Source organism: Symphalangus syndactylus, chromosome 6 (assembly GCF_028878055.3).
Source record: "Symphalangus syndactylus isolate Jambi chromosome 6, NHGRI_mSymSyn1-v2.1_pri, whole genome shotgun sequence".
Taxonomy (NCBI): Eukaryota; Metazoa; Chordata; class Mammalia; order Primates; family Hylobatidae; genus Symphalangus; species Symphalangus syndactylus.
This window is the reverse complement of record NC_072428.2, coordinates 56,717,652-56,733,963: the sequence shown is the minus strand read 5'-3', so window position 1 is coordinate 56,733,963 and position 16,312 is coordinate 56,717,652. Positions and strand designations below refer to the sequence as shown.

The window sequence follows — 16,312 nt, the reverse complement described above, 5'->3', positions numbered from 1 at the left end:
CGTGCATATCCACGATGCTGTCTCCACCCACACTGACTCTAAAATGAGCGACAGACAGTACACTGCAGAGAAGCTCCCGCTCCACGTGAAGGAGCCCCGCCTCTTCATGTGGAGGAAGATGGGCTTCTGCAGATCCAGTTAAAGCTTTCGACTGCCTGAGAGTTGGGTTTATTTGCGATGTAGTCATCCTGTGAGTTCTCTACATGGAGAACAACAATGTAGCTATACATTAACCTTGAGCCCAGGAATGCTTGGACACAATATAAAGTGACGATGAGGCCTGTGAGTGAAGCTGTTATGCAGGACAAATGTGGTGACTGGAGTATACACCTGTCAAGTGTTTGTGTTGCTATATACAATACGTAAACTGAATGAAGTCAACAGCCTCTGCTTAGATAGACATGGCTTTTGTTCAGGCTAGTCCTGTCATGATGTGACATACGGAGACGTAGGTTCAAGAGGAATTTCCAAGCTGGGAAAAAAAAATCAGGTCGGGTGAAGTAAACTCAATTTTTATTCTTCTATATAATACATGGATATATGGATAAATTTTCCTTTAAAGAGTTTGCAACCCTGAGGCAATGTCCTTGGGTACATAACGTATAAAGCAACAGCAAATGAAATCTGAATGCAGGAATGACAACTGGACTTCGAAACATAATTTAATATTCATGAAATTGCACACATACCAATAGTATTCTATGTCTCGTCTAGCCTCTTAATCCAACTATCTCAACTGCCTTGCAGTTTGCCTACCAGACACCCTGACTCTCTACATACATTCTGTCATGTAAATGCCGACCTTCTGACTGAAATTTAATAAATTAACATGGGATTTACATCAAGTGATTTTTGTCTGGTGAGTGCCTTGCCAGAAAGCATGCCTAGTTCCTGACCACAGCATCTGCCCACATAAAAACTTTGGCCCCCACAGAGGATGAGACGGCATCTGACTGCAGTAACCTCGAGGTCCTTGAGGGTCCCTCGGGATCCACCAGAAGCAAGTTTTTCATCTAATCTGAGGGCCACATTAAGGGTATGGCAGAGGAGGGGGAAGGCCATGGCTGCTTAGAAGAGATGGAACGTCACAGCTACTGGGTTACAGAACCAGTGAATCTGATGTCCTGTTTTCAGGACGCATGGCCCATCCATGGAGAAGATGGGGCGACAGTAGGGTCTAAAGGTGGACTGTGGTACCCGGGGGCAGGAAGAGGGACAGATAGGCCTGGGTGTAAGGAGACCACTATGCTGCTTCTTCATCTACCTCACAGATGGCCACAGATCTTTCAGTGCATGGTAGAAACCTATTTCTGAATATTCCGTTTTCCCAAAGTTTTATAAACCATGGTGAGGGCAAATGCTTATGAGAAACTAAGGGTGAGTTCATTATATTATTTATATATTATCATCTTCCCTCTGAGGATAACATAGAAGGGTAAAATAAAAAGCAGACAAATAGCTAAAAGGTGACTCAAGCTGTAAGCTCTTTCAACTAGAGGGTGATTTTTGCTTTAAAATCATCAGGCCCAAAAAGCAAATCTTGAAAGCAAAATCTAACTTTGGCCCACTGATAACAATGATCCTGAGTCCCTCCTTCATTCCCAAAGTCTGTTTTTCCGAGGAATATCCTCCATTAATTTAATATTCATTTTGTGTCATCATTATTACAAAGGGTTAAGTGCAGCTTTCACTTCATTTTAGGCAGAGCTTCTACCCCGGTCCTACTGTCGACCTGCTCACTTCACTTATCGGAACTCCTGCGTGGCCGGCGGAAGCTGGATACATTTTCATTCAGTGCATAGATCCTTCGGGAGAACTCTTCAAATTCTCCCAGAACTTGTTCGTCACACTCTACTGCCACGGCACTGTCCACTGGGATGCAGTTAAATGCTTCTAGCTGATCGCCTGAGGTGAAACCTGTGGCTTCCAGCCCGATGATTTCTTCTGCTTGCTCCACAGTACAGCAGAGCTCAGCTTCTGAGACTGGGTGGAACTCGCCTGGAAGCTGGACACTGGTGGGCCTGGCCTGCTCGCTGGGTAGGAGAGTGCCATTGACTGTGGCCCGGTGCCCGGAGAGGGCTTCTCCTTGTTCTTGGCTAGGGCGCACATTCGCATGGCCTCCGTTTAAGCTGCCAACTAGATCCTCTCCTTTTTTCTTGTTTTCTTTGGAGAAGTCCAAGGAGGTATCCAAGGAGGAGGATAGAGATGTTATCTTTCTCTCGGTCTCTCCCACGGAGGGGACGGTTGTCACAGGCTGGGCTAACGCTGAGTTGTAACTGGGAGGAGGGGTTTTGTACTGAAGTCTCTCATTCTCAGAGCTGGCCCGTTTTCGATGTCCTTTGTCTGGTGAAGGGATCCCCCCAGAGAAGCCTACATCTGCACCCCCAAATATGGAGCTTTGTCTCTTAGGAACAGGGATTGCACTGGAGGTGTGATGTCTGTCGCTAGAAGAGAAACAAAAACAAGAAGTTACTTTCGACTTTAGAACTCGGTGTAAGCCTTCTGGATCCAGAGACAGGAAACAGCATACTTAGGTCTGAGCTAATAAAAATAGATAAGAATCAATCTTAGACAATAGTTATTGCAGTGTCTGAATGCAAAAAACAACATGAGGTATGTGGGTCCAACTTTGGGAGCTTCCTTCCAGCAGGATACAGACACACTGCTGGAAGGAAGAGGGCCCCAGGCAGGGCGGGGAACAGAAACCCTGTCCTATGGGGAAGAGGTGAAGTAACTGGACAGGCTGGATCTAGCAAGAAAAACATGTGAAGGACGTAACTAACTTCATATTTCTGAAGGGCTATCCATAATCTTATTCTTGTTTTTAGTATTTAATTCAATTCTTATTTTAGCTTTGAAAAGTAGGCATCCTCATCTGGCAGAGAAGTTACATGACTTGCCCATGCTTAGAGAGGCAGTGACAAGGATTTCATGACCAATAACCTTGCCAACACCCAAATGCTAACCACCTTGCATTAGAGAACTGGCAGAGAGAGAGAGACAGAGAGAGAGAGAGTCAAGGTTACATTTTAAAAATTAAAAAGAATTTTTTGAGGGGTTCCTTTTTTTTTTTTTAAATGAAAAACTAACTTGGGAAATACATTCTTTGATGGGGCTAGCCACACATATGTTTTACAATACTTGGTCTGCAGTGCTGTCTTTTGGGTCTGAGTTTCTTCTCAGGAGGGTATCTTTGGGCCAGCAATAACAATCATTGTGCAGTTATACAAACTTTATAATTTCTGAAGTAATTTCCTATACATCATTTCACTTAGTCTTTACAAAAACCCTATAGAGAAAGCAGGGTAAAGTCTGAAATAATAAATAATAATCAGTTAATGGAAATAGAGTATCTACATCCTGGAAATGATGGCTATGTTATACACTATGCTAGCTCTAGACATTCTTGTATGTGGATGAAATTAGCTTCAATACAACCATATGAACAGATTGGGTCCAGAGGCAGAGGGAGGCACACACAGATCATTTGACTTGTGTGCCTCAGATGAGGAAACACACATAGAGGGTTAAGTGGCTTGCAGAAGGGCAACCACTAGGCAGGGGTAGAGGCAGAACTTGAAACTACACACACCTAACAAATAGTTCCCATATGTGCCTGGCCTTGGGGTAGGGAGACAGATGCAAGACCAGTAGGCCCTTCCTCCAAGGAGCTAACAGTCCTGCAGGAGAAAGACATCCCTCATTATTCAAATAATACATTTTCAAATTACAATAGCAAGAAGTGCCCTAGAAAAGAAAAGAGATCTGGGGTTTCTTCCACTTGTGTCTACGGCCACAAGCCCTGGCCCCAGCTCCCTGCTCTCTCTCCTCTCAGACTGTTTCTGATGCAGGATTATACCTGCAGTCTCAGACACCCAAGCAAGGGTTATTCTTGGGAAGGGGCAACCACACGGCTTCTAATCCTTGGGTCCGTCAGACTCCTCTGGCTGGCTGTGAGTACTGGTGCCAGGAGACATTTCATAATTAGGGGTGGTCACTGGGGTGCATATAGAACTAGGCAAGTAGACTAGTAAATTACAGTTTTTAGTTCTCAAGAAAAACAAAACAAAACAGCAAAATCTGCTGGCCTCGATCTAGGTTTATAGTTAATATGCTGCCAAAACTCACAATAATTGGGTAAGCTACACATTTCTGCAAATCTTGTTGTTTTTACTCTACCATTTGCTAACAGCGTCCCTCTCTAAATGATCTTGCAGGCTGACTGGGTACTCAAACCAAAAGAGAACATCAGCACCACCTCAGCCAGTCTACAGACAGTCTATTCTGTGCAGACAAGCCAAGCTTTCATTCGCCAGCCCAGCCCACGAGGGGTGGAAGCACTAGGTGAAACAGCCTGGAACACTGAAGGTGATTTGTTGGTGTGTGGCTAGAGCCAGGTGCTTAACCCCTCATGTTGTGACCCTGTGCCGCCATCCTCCCACCCCTACCCCTACCCCAGGCACCCTGCTCCGCTGCTCTGTGGGGCTCCCAGTGGGCTGATAAAAGGCAGGGCTTGAGAAACAGGCCTGGGGCACACCCAGCAGTGCTTGCCGCACAAGAGGAACACGGTGTTTGTAGCCCTCATTGATTCTGAGACGCTCTAGAAGTTCTCAACTTTGTACAACAGAAAAGTAATGAGGTGTGACAACCCCCACTGCCCCACCTCACCAACTACAATGTGAAGGGAACGACCATTTTCCCGACTGTCAATAATATTCTGAGCCCTGTGGAAGATGCGCTGCCCACACAGAGCCCTCGAGTGTCCTGTGAGGAAGATAGGCAGGTGGTGGGTCATGTGGTTTGTTCAAGGCCGCAGAACCACATGTGAACTAGATTCCGTCTGACTCCAGAGCCCATCGTATCTATTGTGTCCCACATGGGAACACGACATTCAAATTCAAGTAACATTTGCTAAGTGCCAAAGACATAGTACACACATCAAGCTAAATGCCTTCTCATTTGCCCACAAACTCTAAAATCGTATGTTATTCCTATTTTCATGGATGGACTCCAAGGCTTTGAGAGGTGGAAACTTTGGTATTTTCTGACATCCTGATTTTGTGACATTCTTCTCCAGTTCCCTTGGATTTGTATGAAAACTCAGGTAATGGTAGTATCAGATTCAAACTGGAAAATCCAAGTACCAGTAAAAGGTTCTCTTTTTATTTTTTAATTAAAAAAAATTTTTTTTAGAGACAAAGTCTCACTCTGTTGCTCAGCTAGAGTACACTGGTGTGATCACAGCTCACTGCAGCCTCAACTCCTGGCCTCAAGGGATCCTCCCACCTCAGTCTCCCAAGTAGCTGGGACTACAGGTGTGTGCCACCATGCCTGGCTAATGTTTTTTATTTTTAATTTTTTTTTTAGAGACAGGATCTCATCATTTTGCACACACTGGTCTCAAACTCCTGGGCTCAAGTAATCCTTTTGCCTTGGCCTCCCAAAATATTGGGATTACAGGTGTGAGCCACAGGTCCCAGTCAAAATGTTCTCTCTTAAGAATGGTAAGGAAATTAGTTCTTTTTGGAGAGATAATAAGGAAGTCTACATATCTAAGGTTTACCTTTTTATCACCACATTTTTTCCCTCCATTTTTAGTTCTATGAGATTAAACCTTTCAAAAATTTTTATTACAGCTTTTCTTACCATCTTAAAAAAGTTGAACAAGAAAAGGCATTTTCTCGATGCCTCCGGGCCACTGATATGAACATGTATTACTGAGCGATGATGCAGTAAGGGGACTACAGGATGTTCAGTGGCGTCTGTTCTGTAGGACGCAGGTCTGGAGGTAAGTCTGGCACGGGTTCTTCAAGTCCCCTCTGGCGCTGGGGGTGGTTGAGTCAGTGCTCCTGCCTGCAGTGGCCACTATACCCTTTTCTTAGTTTGCTGTGTTCTTATAAAACAGATGTCCTGAAAATTGTGTGCAAAGTACGAGTAAACAGGATTTGCGTGGCGGGCCAGGAGTTGTGCTGGGCATAATATGCTTTATTTATTATATGAGTTTGGTAACATTAGTTTTAGCTGTTCAGAATTGATTTTTTTATTACTTCCAAGATCCCAGCTACATTCCATATTTTTAAGATAGCCAAGCTCCAAACAGCTGAAGTATCAAATGATAACATTAAACACACATGTATTGTTAATTATTACAATAGTTTTACAGGAAAACTAAAAATATGTTAACTATATAAAAAAATAAAAACTCACAAGTCTATTACCCATCAAATAACTGCTATTAATTTTGGGTATATTCCTTTCAGACTTTGATTTTAAATATGTGTGTTTAATTTTTAAAGAAACCCTATGCGCCAGGTGTGGCGGCTCACACCTGTGATCCCAGCACTTTGGGAGGCCAAGGTGGGAGGACTGCTTGAACCCAGGAGTTTGGGATGAGCCTGGGCCACACAGGGAGACCCTGTCTCTACAAAAAATTAAAAAATTAGCTGGGTATGGTGGTGAGCGCCTGTAGTCCCAGCAACTGTGGGCTGAGGTGGGAGGATTGCATGAGCCTGGGTTGCAGTGAGCTGTGATCACGCCACTGCACTTTAGCCTGGGCGATAGAGCAAGACCCTGTCTCAAAAAAAAAAAAAAAAAAAAAAAGGAAACAAGAAAGAAACACTAAAGCTGTGTTTCTGGTATATACAGAATGCTACATCCTGCTGTTGGATGCTATTAAAACCTCCCGGTAAGCAGAATTCTAAATGGCTGCTTCACTGAATGGACTATCATAATTTACTTAATTATTCCCTTATTTTTGTAGATTTAGGATGTTTCTGAACCTTTACTATTAAAAAACAAACTGCTGTGAGCATCTCGTATAAAAGCATAATGCATAGATTTTTAATAAAATAATTTTGATTTTATATTTAATGGAAGGTTTTGAGAAAGACCCTTCATTCATATTTTAGCATAAGGTAAAGAAATAAAAGAGTATTTTTATCACTACTCTTGCCTAAAGAGAGAAAGGTAGGAATTAAAAAGGCAAATAATAGTTCAAAACAGAATATTCAGGAGGTTTCAAGATTCTTTGATTACAGTCTGGCTTCATGACTATTTCACCTAGATGAAGAGGTTGAAACTCATAGATTTACTAATTATATGACCAATTTTTAAAGGCTGTTGACAATTTACTCATCATATGCAATTAGTACATTATTTATATTGTGATGCAAAACTTACAGGGAGCCTCTACCCTTAGACAACCAAAAGCAAAAATGTGTGTGTTTTGGGAGGAGTGGACATATTAGGAAACATGGTAGCTTTTCTTTATTCTCTGCTCCCACCAAGGGGCCCCGTGTGTTCGAAGGCACTAGAATTGCGGGTGCAGAGCCTGAGGTTCAAGTAACTGGACCTAGTCTACCAGTTCACTGCACACATTCTCCTCACCAGCCATTTCCCGTAAGTGGCTGTCTCTTCCAGCTGGGCTTAGCTCCAAACTGGAAACATGACATCTGGGGTTTAATGCTGCAATTAAAAGGAATTTATTAAAAAACAACAACCCAAAGATATAATAATCGCAAATTTACTAGGCTATGGTTTAGTGAAACACAGTGTAGCTTGTTGAATAACTGAACCACACCAGGGACTGTTAAATTACTTAATAAACCTTTTGCCATAAGTAAAAAAGTATTTCTTGGGGTCACAAACAATGGCACGATGAGGGAGAAGCCAAGTGGCCCGGAGTTTAGATGTCAAGGAGGATAATCTAGTTTCAGTTTGCCTTCCTTGGATCAAGTTTTCTCTGAGCTCTCTAAATTAAGATGATTAATTTGTTTCGCATTCTGTGAGTCCTTATTTATTGCAATCAACTATCTTTTCTTATCTCTTCAGCTCTAGAGACAGTGGCGACAAGAAGGACTGTTCAAAGACTTGGATTCTACTCTTAGCTCTGCCACTATGATCCCACCTATATGGAGTTACAACTTAAGGTCACATTCGTTTATTAGTTATATCAGTGGTCCTCAATCTTTTTGGCACCAGGTACCCGTTTTGTGGAAGACAATTTTCCTATGGACTTGGAGGCGGGGATATGAAACTTCCACCTCAGATCATCAGGCGTTAGTTAGATTCTCATAAGGAGCACACAACCGAGATCCCTCACATGTACAATTCACAACAGGATTCGTGCTCCTATGAGAGTCTAATACCATGGCTGATCTGATGGGAGGCGGAGCTCAGGGGGTAATGCTCACCCACCCCCATCGCCTCCTGCTGTGCGGCCTGGTTCTTAACAGGCCACAGACGGGTAAAAGGCTGTGGCCCGGGGGTTGGGCACCCCTGAGTTATATGACTGTGGGCATATTTAATGACTATTTATAAAATAGATAGACTACAGTAAGTAATAAATAAAATAATGTGCTTAAAATCGTTGGCAGGACGCCTGGCATAGACACTAGTGTCAGTAGTAGTTGTAATTGTGGTTGCTGTCATTATGATTCGTTTCAGTGGGCTTCAAATTTCAAGTATTATTCTCATTTTACAGAAGGGGCAACTGAGACTCAGACACATTCACGTCTTGCACAGGAACACAGGGCAAAAGGTAGAAGAAGGACTGGAATCTAGATCTCCTTCCCTTTACTGTTTCTCTTATACAGCATACTGTTTCAAGCAGGAACAAACAAAACTCCTCCCACCTACCTTCCCACACCTCCACTTCTGTACATCAGGGAGCTCGCTGCAAGAAGGAAATAAAGAAGTACAGTGCCGGGCGTGGTGGCTTATGTCTGCAGTCCCAGCACTTTGGGAGGCTGAGGTGGGAGGATCACTTGAGCCCAGGAGGTTGAGCTTGCAGTGAGCTATGATCATGCTACTGCATTCCAGCTTGGATGAAGGTAAGCCGCCCCCCACCCACCAAAAAAAAAAAAAGGCCAGGCAGGGTGGCTCATGCCTGTAATCCCAGCACTTTGGGAGGCCAAGGTGGGTGGATCACCTGAGGTCAGGAGTTCGAGATCAACCTGGCCAACTAAAAATACAAAAATTAGCCCGGTGTAGTGGTGGGTACCTATAATCCCAGCTGCATGGGAGGCTGAGGCAGGAGAGCAGGAGAATCTCTTGAACCCAGGAGGTGGAGGTTGCAGTGAACCGAGATTGCGGTACTGCACTCCAGCCTGGGCAACAGAGTGAGACTCCGTTTCAAAAAAAGAAAAAAAAGTATAAAAGAAAAAAAAGTATAAAAGAGATTTGGAGAAAAAGACCCAAATCAATCAACAGATTTAATCTGTTCAATGTGAAACGCAATCTTAGTTTTTTTTTCTTGGGGACATGAGGTGGGGAAAGCTTTGAATAAAGTCAAAATGCTCAAAATTCCCCTGTTTTCATGATCTACCTACTGCTTAGGGACTATAAGAACTTCCCAGAATCCTTTGAGGTACATTCCAATTGTCCCCAAACCCCTGATGCATCCTTGTTCTGCATGAATTTAGCTTCAGGGAGAGAGAATTTTTTTAAAAGGGAGAAATTCTCTATTTCTCTGACTAAAATGAGAAAGACCATATTCAGCACTTTTATAACCATTATATAAATACCTTGGCATGCAAATACCTTGCCATGAAGCCAACCCAGGAACTGGTAGAGCCCAGTTTCCTCTACTCCACCATCCTTGCCCCATCATTTCCCTCTCCTCTTCCTCTTGGTTTTACTGCCTGAAGCTATAGCCTCCTTTTACAGAAAAGAGATTGGGAAAGAGAAAACAAGTTAAGAAAGCACCAGTCCAAAATGTGATTCCCATTTCCACATCTCCCATAGGTAATATTCCAGAGCTCCACATGTAGCTCCATTGTTAGGAAACACAAGACACTGATGATGCACCTCACTGCTCCCAACCTAGGTTTCCTCTTCTGTAAAATGGTTATAGCTACTAATAGTTACTGCAGTAAGGATTAAATGAGATATACAAGTAAAATTTCTAGTACAATGAACAAGTACCCAATAAATTATTAATAATAATAAAACGGCAACTAAAATTTATAAAGTGCTATGGATTAAGCACTCTGTTAACAGCTTTATACATGGTCTCATTTAATCCTTATGACATCTCTATGAAGTATTACAAACATCATCCTCATTTTACAGATGAAGAAACTGAAGCACAGAGGTTAGGTAACTTGACCAAGGTCATGAAACCACTAGGTAGAAAGATGTGATTTAACCAAGCCGGTCTACCTAATTGTTAATTTCCTTCTCTCTCCCAGTCCCTAGGATCTTAAGTTTTTTGTTGTCACCAAAACATCTACATTTGATCTCTAATTCTATTTGAGGACGGGGTGAGAATGAGAATAATTTTCAGGTTAAGTGGATTGGTATATTTTCCTTCTCTTCTCTTCCTGCCTACATTAAGTTTGTGTTGTTCTTTTGACTTTCTAAGACTTATTATACTGTTAGGCATTCTAAGCATCAGGTATGAGCAGAAATAAATTCTGCCACGAACTGATATAAATGTGGAAACTTAAGGGAAAATGAAATGAAGAAGGCATGTAAAGATTTACCACATCAAGAGAGTTCTTGAAGCTGGGGTGAGGCTTTAATAATTTGAAACTTTTTTTTTCCTAATTCTCTTTCAGATTCACTTGTACTTGTTTTATCTGTCTACAACCAGGTCCCACACTATAAAGTATGAGGACAGAGTACAATTCACAGTCTCAAATATGTGTCTTTCCCTCCCTACAAAATGTTTCTTCTGAGGGACATTACTAGATCACAGCTGGTCAAAATACTAAATCTTGATTGGCTCCCAGCCAAAATCTACAGCTACAACTCAGTGGAATAAGAATATTTAAAAAGAAAAAAAAAAACTTTTAAACAACATTTGGTCTTCTTCTTTCTCCCCCCTTGTAGCAATCTATGACCTCATGGCAGTGAGACCTCTACATGGAGGTGTTTAAGTTGGTTTACGGCCACTAGAAATGTTTGAAGCTCTAGGTACTACTCTGCGCCAATATCATGTCAACTGTGTTAAAAAGCAATAATAGTTTCTCACCTTCTTAAAGATTACTGCTTAAATAATGCAGAGCAACGACAGGCTTGCACAGAGTGCCAAAAGCAGGTTGCCAAGGCAAAGCTAAGGTAGAATTACGTCTTTTGGCAGCTAAGAAATTATGACATAAAGTTAGTTTTTTCAAAAAAACAACCTTCATAAATTAAGCTACTATCCTTTTTTCAAAATTCAGCAAAGGCTGGGATTTATCCTTCTTCTTTCCCTCTCTCAGATCAAGTAAAAGCTCAGAACCTCCTTCAGGGAAAGCCAAATTTAACAGCTAGATCTTATCTCCCAGGAGGTAGCTGGGGGTTAATGGTTTTAAGCATGCATTCTCCAGGCCACAGGCAAGCAATCCAAAGGCCTCTCATCATTACCAGATAAGTGTAAGTACTTAATCTTTGCCCTGGATGTTAACAAAAACACGAAACAAAATAAAAATAGAAACAATATTGGGCCAAAAGCACAGGCTGAAATCTGTGCCAATGGTCACTTTTCCCCCCGGGCTTCGCTTGGAAGGTTTCCTGCCAAAGTCTGTCTAAATAAAAACAAGAGTATAAAAAGGTATAACTGAACAAGGCAGCCTTTGGATTTTATTTAAACCGAGTAGTGATGGAAAGATGAACTGGTGAAAGAGAAGGTTCCACAGGCAAGACAAAATAAGCAAGCTGAAGAAATCCAGTTCCCCAGGCTTTGTGATGTGAGGTCTTGGCCATCAGGCCTCCATGGCCCAGCTTGGGCCAGTGGACAGAGGATGAGGGGGTGCCTATTGCCGAGAGCCCATCTGGAGGCCAGCTCAGGCTCCAGGCTGAGCTCCATGGGATCAGGGAATACACAGTGATCCTCCACGGAGACAAAGAGAGGTCCTGGGAGGGGTCAAGTCAACCACTTCACTCATCAGCTTTCACTTTAAGAAATCATCATACAAATTAATGTAGTAAAATCACAGGCAACCAACATTATGAGGACCGTAAAATGGTCTGTAGAAACAGACATAGCCCATCTTGATGTCATTTATATAGGGCTTAAGTAACATCCTACACGAGAACATGGAAAGAACAAGAAAGAGATGCCAGGAATGATACCTGGGGACCCCTCGGAGTATCTGGACAATACTTGAGACTTGGGAATAATAAACTGTTTATTCTGAAAACCAGGGAAAAAAATTAAAAAAAAAAAACCCTCTACCTTTGCCAGGGAAACCAGAGGAACAACAATCTCACAGAACCCAGCCCCCAGAAGGAACTCGACAGGGAAATTAAAACCCTGGTCAGAGAATGCTTTCAGAGTTTAAAAAATAGACTTGGAAGGGAGCTAAAGGATGCATTAGACTCCCAGGGCCAGTGACACAATCTGTGAGGTGGAGTCTTTGAAAGATACTACTAACACTGACCTACCATCAGCTCTCTAATAAACTCTCACATGAACAAAACTGTAAGCGTTTAGTTGTTTGTTATTTTAAAAGAAAAATGGATAGCTCTGCCACCATTTTCAGAGATGCTGGAGGCCTTGGGTAGAAGTGCTTGAGTTACAATTAGCTGCCATTTAATTACTATTTAGTAAGAGACTGGGACTCTAGAGATGACATCTTGGTAACCTTATCTTTTGTAGTCCCCTATACTCCTAAAGGAGGCAGAGTATAAAACAAATTAATTGATTTACCCCCTTATTCAAATACATATTGAGTATCTACTATACACTAGGCGCTGTGCTAGACTCTGGGGATATAACAATTGGAAAAAAGCCATGGTTCATGTTTTCATGGAATTTATTGTCTAGTGAGAGAGGACAGACAAGTATCACAGAATCACATACATCAATGTCAAACAACCACCTCTGACCCGTGCTATGCAGGAGAGGACACGGGCTCAAAGAGCTTGTAGCAGAGATCTGACCCAGACAGAAAAGGCCAAGATTAGAAGGGCCAGTAGAGTTCTTTACCAGGTAAAGAATGGGTTGGTGGGGAGACTATCTTCCAGGTAGCAGGAACAGCATTTGCTAAGACCTTTTGTCAAGAAAGATAACAATGTTCGAGGATCCAAAAGGTCCATGAGTGAAGAGTTCTACGGTAGATGATAAAACTCAGTAGGAAAACAAAGTCTGGACCATGCAGAAGCCACAAGCCATGTTTAGAACTTTCAGGCAAAGGACAGAGAGAGCGAGAGAGAGAGCGAGAGAGAGCATAAGAGTGAGTGTGTGTGTGTGTCAGAGGTGGAGAGAGAGAGAGAGACATTTATACTTTGGAAAGTGCACTCTGGCTGCAGTTGGAGAGCAGACTGGAGGGGCCCAGAGTGGATGGTGGGAGACTGCAGGCTGTGCAGTAGTACAGGTGAAAGGTAATGGAGGCGTGGATCAGAATGGAAATGTACAGACATAGGCAAATAGAAATAGCAGGAGAAATTGGCAGGAGTTGCCAGAGTTGGATATAAGGGTGAGGAAGAAAAGGAGGAACCAAGGTTTTTGCCTGGCTTCCTGGCTAGTGTAAAAGAATGAAAAGTGGTTTCATTCGCAGAAAGCAAAGAGCTTATCATGATTGGGATGGAAGACTGGTAGAAAAACGCATGGGCACTTAGAATGTGCTATGAAAATGTACAGGAGGCAATTTCTGATATCAGAACTTATCTCCACTTAGAATAAAGTGAGAGAAAAAAGGGCCTAGGACTGAGCCTTTAGGAGCTCCAGCTTTTCGTGAAGAGGTAGAGGAAAAGGAGCCTCCGAATGAGATAAGAAGGAGCATTCAGAGAGGAATGAAGAAAACCAGGAGAAGGCTGTAATAACAAGATTCCTTTTCTGGAATCACCAGATGCTAAATGATCCCTTGTGTAAAATACGTTATTCTTAACATAGTTATAGGCGAGGTTGTCCATGTAATGGTTAAAGCAGGACTTCTAAAACTGCTCAAATCTTAGCTCTTCCACTTGATGGCTGTGTCACATTAAGTTATTTAACCCCTCAGTTCCTCGGTTTCCTCATTTCTAAGATGGCAGAGGTTAGTGGGTCCTAATTCACAGGGCTGTGTGAGGATTAAATGAGTTAACTGAATAATATGTTCAAAGTGCTTTGGAAGAGTGCCTGGTTTGCAGTAATAGTCACTTGACATTAGCTATAATGATATTAACTATTATTATACATTGCTATCCATTAAGAGAATTATAGAATAAACTCATATAAAATGATATTTAAACTCTTTAAAATTAAAACACGGGGAATTTCCTCCTATGGATCCAGAGGCTAAAACAAAACAAAACAGAACAAAACAACACACAGGGAATTATATCTAAATCGAGCTTAACCCAAAGGTCACAGCTGGGTGGGGTGGCTCATGCCTGCAGTCCCAGCACTCTGGGAGGGAGAGGTGGGGAGAATCATTTGAGCCCAGGAGTTCGAGGTTGCAGTGAGCTATGATGGCGCCACTGCACTCCAGCCTGAGCAACAGAGTGAGACACTGTCTCAAAACAAACAAACAAAAAACACTTCCCATGCCTGGCACCCAAGGTCATACTGAAGCAGCCAGTGCTCATTTCTAATGCTGCCGACGCTTAACAGCTTTTGATGGGTAAAGACCATATCGCTAAGCCTTCTTGAAACTTAGTACAGTGCATTCGATCCAGAAGGATACTTATTTACCAACACTTATCAACATATGCTAAAGCAGTGGCCCCCAACCTTTTTGGCACCAGGGACTGGTTTCATGGAAGACAATTTTTCCATGGGCTATGGGCAGGGGGCTGGTTTCAGGATGAAACTATTCCATCTCAGATCATCAGGCATTAGCTTCTCACAAGGAGCACACAACCTAGATCCCCTGCATGAGCATTTCACAGTAGGGTTTGCGCTTCTATGAGAATCTAATGCTGCTGCTGATCTGACAGGAGGCAGAGCTCAGGGGTAACACTCACTTGCCCTCTACTCACCTCCTGCTGTGAGGCCTGGTTCCTAACAGGACATGGACTGCTACCGGTACATGGCCGAGGGTTGGGGACCCCAGTGCTAATGAATGCCAACTGAAAAACACTGCTTTTTTAGTGTGCCTATCTCAGTGGCTTTTGTACTAATTCCCTCTTCAATTCATTGAAGTATGCCCATCTTCTAAAACCCAAGTCCTAACTCTTTTTTTTTTTTTTTTTTTTTTTTGAGATGGAGTCTTGCTCTTTTTGCCCAGGCTTGAGTGCAATAGTGCAATCTTGGCTCACTGCAACCTCTGCCTCCCATGTTCAAGTGATTCTTGTGCCTCAGCCTCCCAAGTAGCTGGGATTACAAGCATACACTACCATGTCCGGCTAATTTTTGTATTTTTAGTACAGATGGGGTTTTACCATGTTGGTCAGGCTGGTCTTGAACTCCTGACCTCAAATGATCCGCCCACCTTGGCCTCCCAAAGTGCTGGGATTACAGGTGTGAGCCACCACGCCAGGCCTCATTCATTCATTCTTTCTTTTCTTTTTTTTTTTTTTTGGAGACGGAGTTTTGCTCTTGTTGCCCAGGCTGGAGTGCAATGGCACAGTCTTGGCTCACTGCAACCTCCACCTCCTGGGTTCAAGTGATTCAAGTAACTTGGATTACAGGTGAGTGCCACCACGCCCGGCTAATTTTTTGTATTAATAGAGACGGGTTTTCACCATGTTGGTCAGCTGGTCTCGAACTCCTGACCTCAGGTGATCCACCCGCCTCGGCCTCCCAAAGTGCTGGGATTACAGGCATGAGCCACCGTGCCCGGCCCTCATTCATTCTTTAACTCATTTCTTTAACTCCTTCATTCTGTCTTCTTTAATCATGCCAATCTAAGTGATCTCTTTGAACTCTGAAGGTAGTACTTATTATTTTACCATCCAACTGATGCTTAATGTGATCACTTGCATTTTCAACACATATTTCAGACATTACTGAAATCCACATTTCATTGCCTGACAGTTTTTGAGTCTCTGGAAATAAAGAGATGTATAAAATAAGATTCCTATCATTAAGGAGTTCCCACTCTAGTAGAGAAGACAGAGAGTAAACCAATAACCAGAACACCATGGTGTTTTGAATACAATACACATTTTGTATATTACGGTGAAGAAGGGAATCAGTAATCAGTGGGAAGACTCATCAGAGGAGGTTGTATTTGATTGGCACCTTGAAGGATAAGTGGAAGCTAACCAGGCAGTGTATGTGTGTGTTGGGGGCAGGGTAGAGCAAGAAATGAAGGGACGGGCATTTAAGGCAGAATAAAATACGGTATTTGTGTGCAGTCCAACTGTGGAACCAAGTCTTGTAAACAGCATATGGCAGGGATCTAGTCTTTATTTCTGGAAACCCACTCTTCTGCTTTCCAATATAACTTAGTACAGAGCACAC

At 42.7% G+C, this 16,312-nt stretch overlaps 1 protein-coding gene across 5 annotated transcripts in view; it reads right to left on the bottom strand.

Moving 5' to 3' along the window:
- Window positions 1-496: 496 nt before the first annotated feature.
- Window positions 497-16,312, bottom strand: part of UVRAG (UV radiation resistance associated) — a 334,573-nt gene continuing 318,757 nt past the window's right edge. For 4 of the 5 annotated variants that reach the window (XM_055282980.2, XM_055282981.2, XM_063641347.1 and 1 more), the window contains one exon: window positions 497-2,444. In XM_055282980.2, coding sequence (XP_055138955.1) covers window positions 1,742-2,444 — 703 coding nt within the window. In that variant the 3' untranslated portion in view covers window positions 497-1,741. Of the gene's footprint in view, window positions 2,445-7,386; window positions 7,465-16,312 lie in introns of all 5 variants that reach the window. The other variant, XM_055282979.2, reaches the window with a different exon arrangement.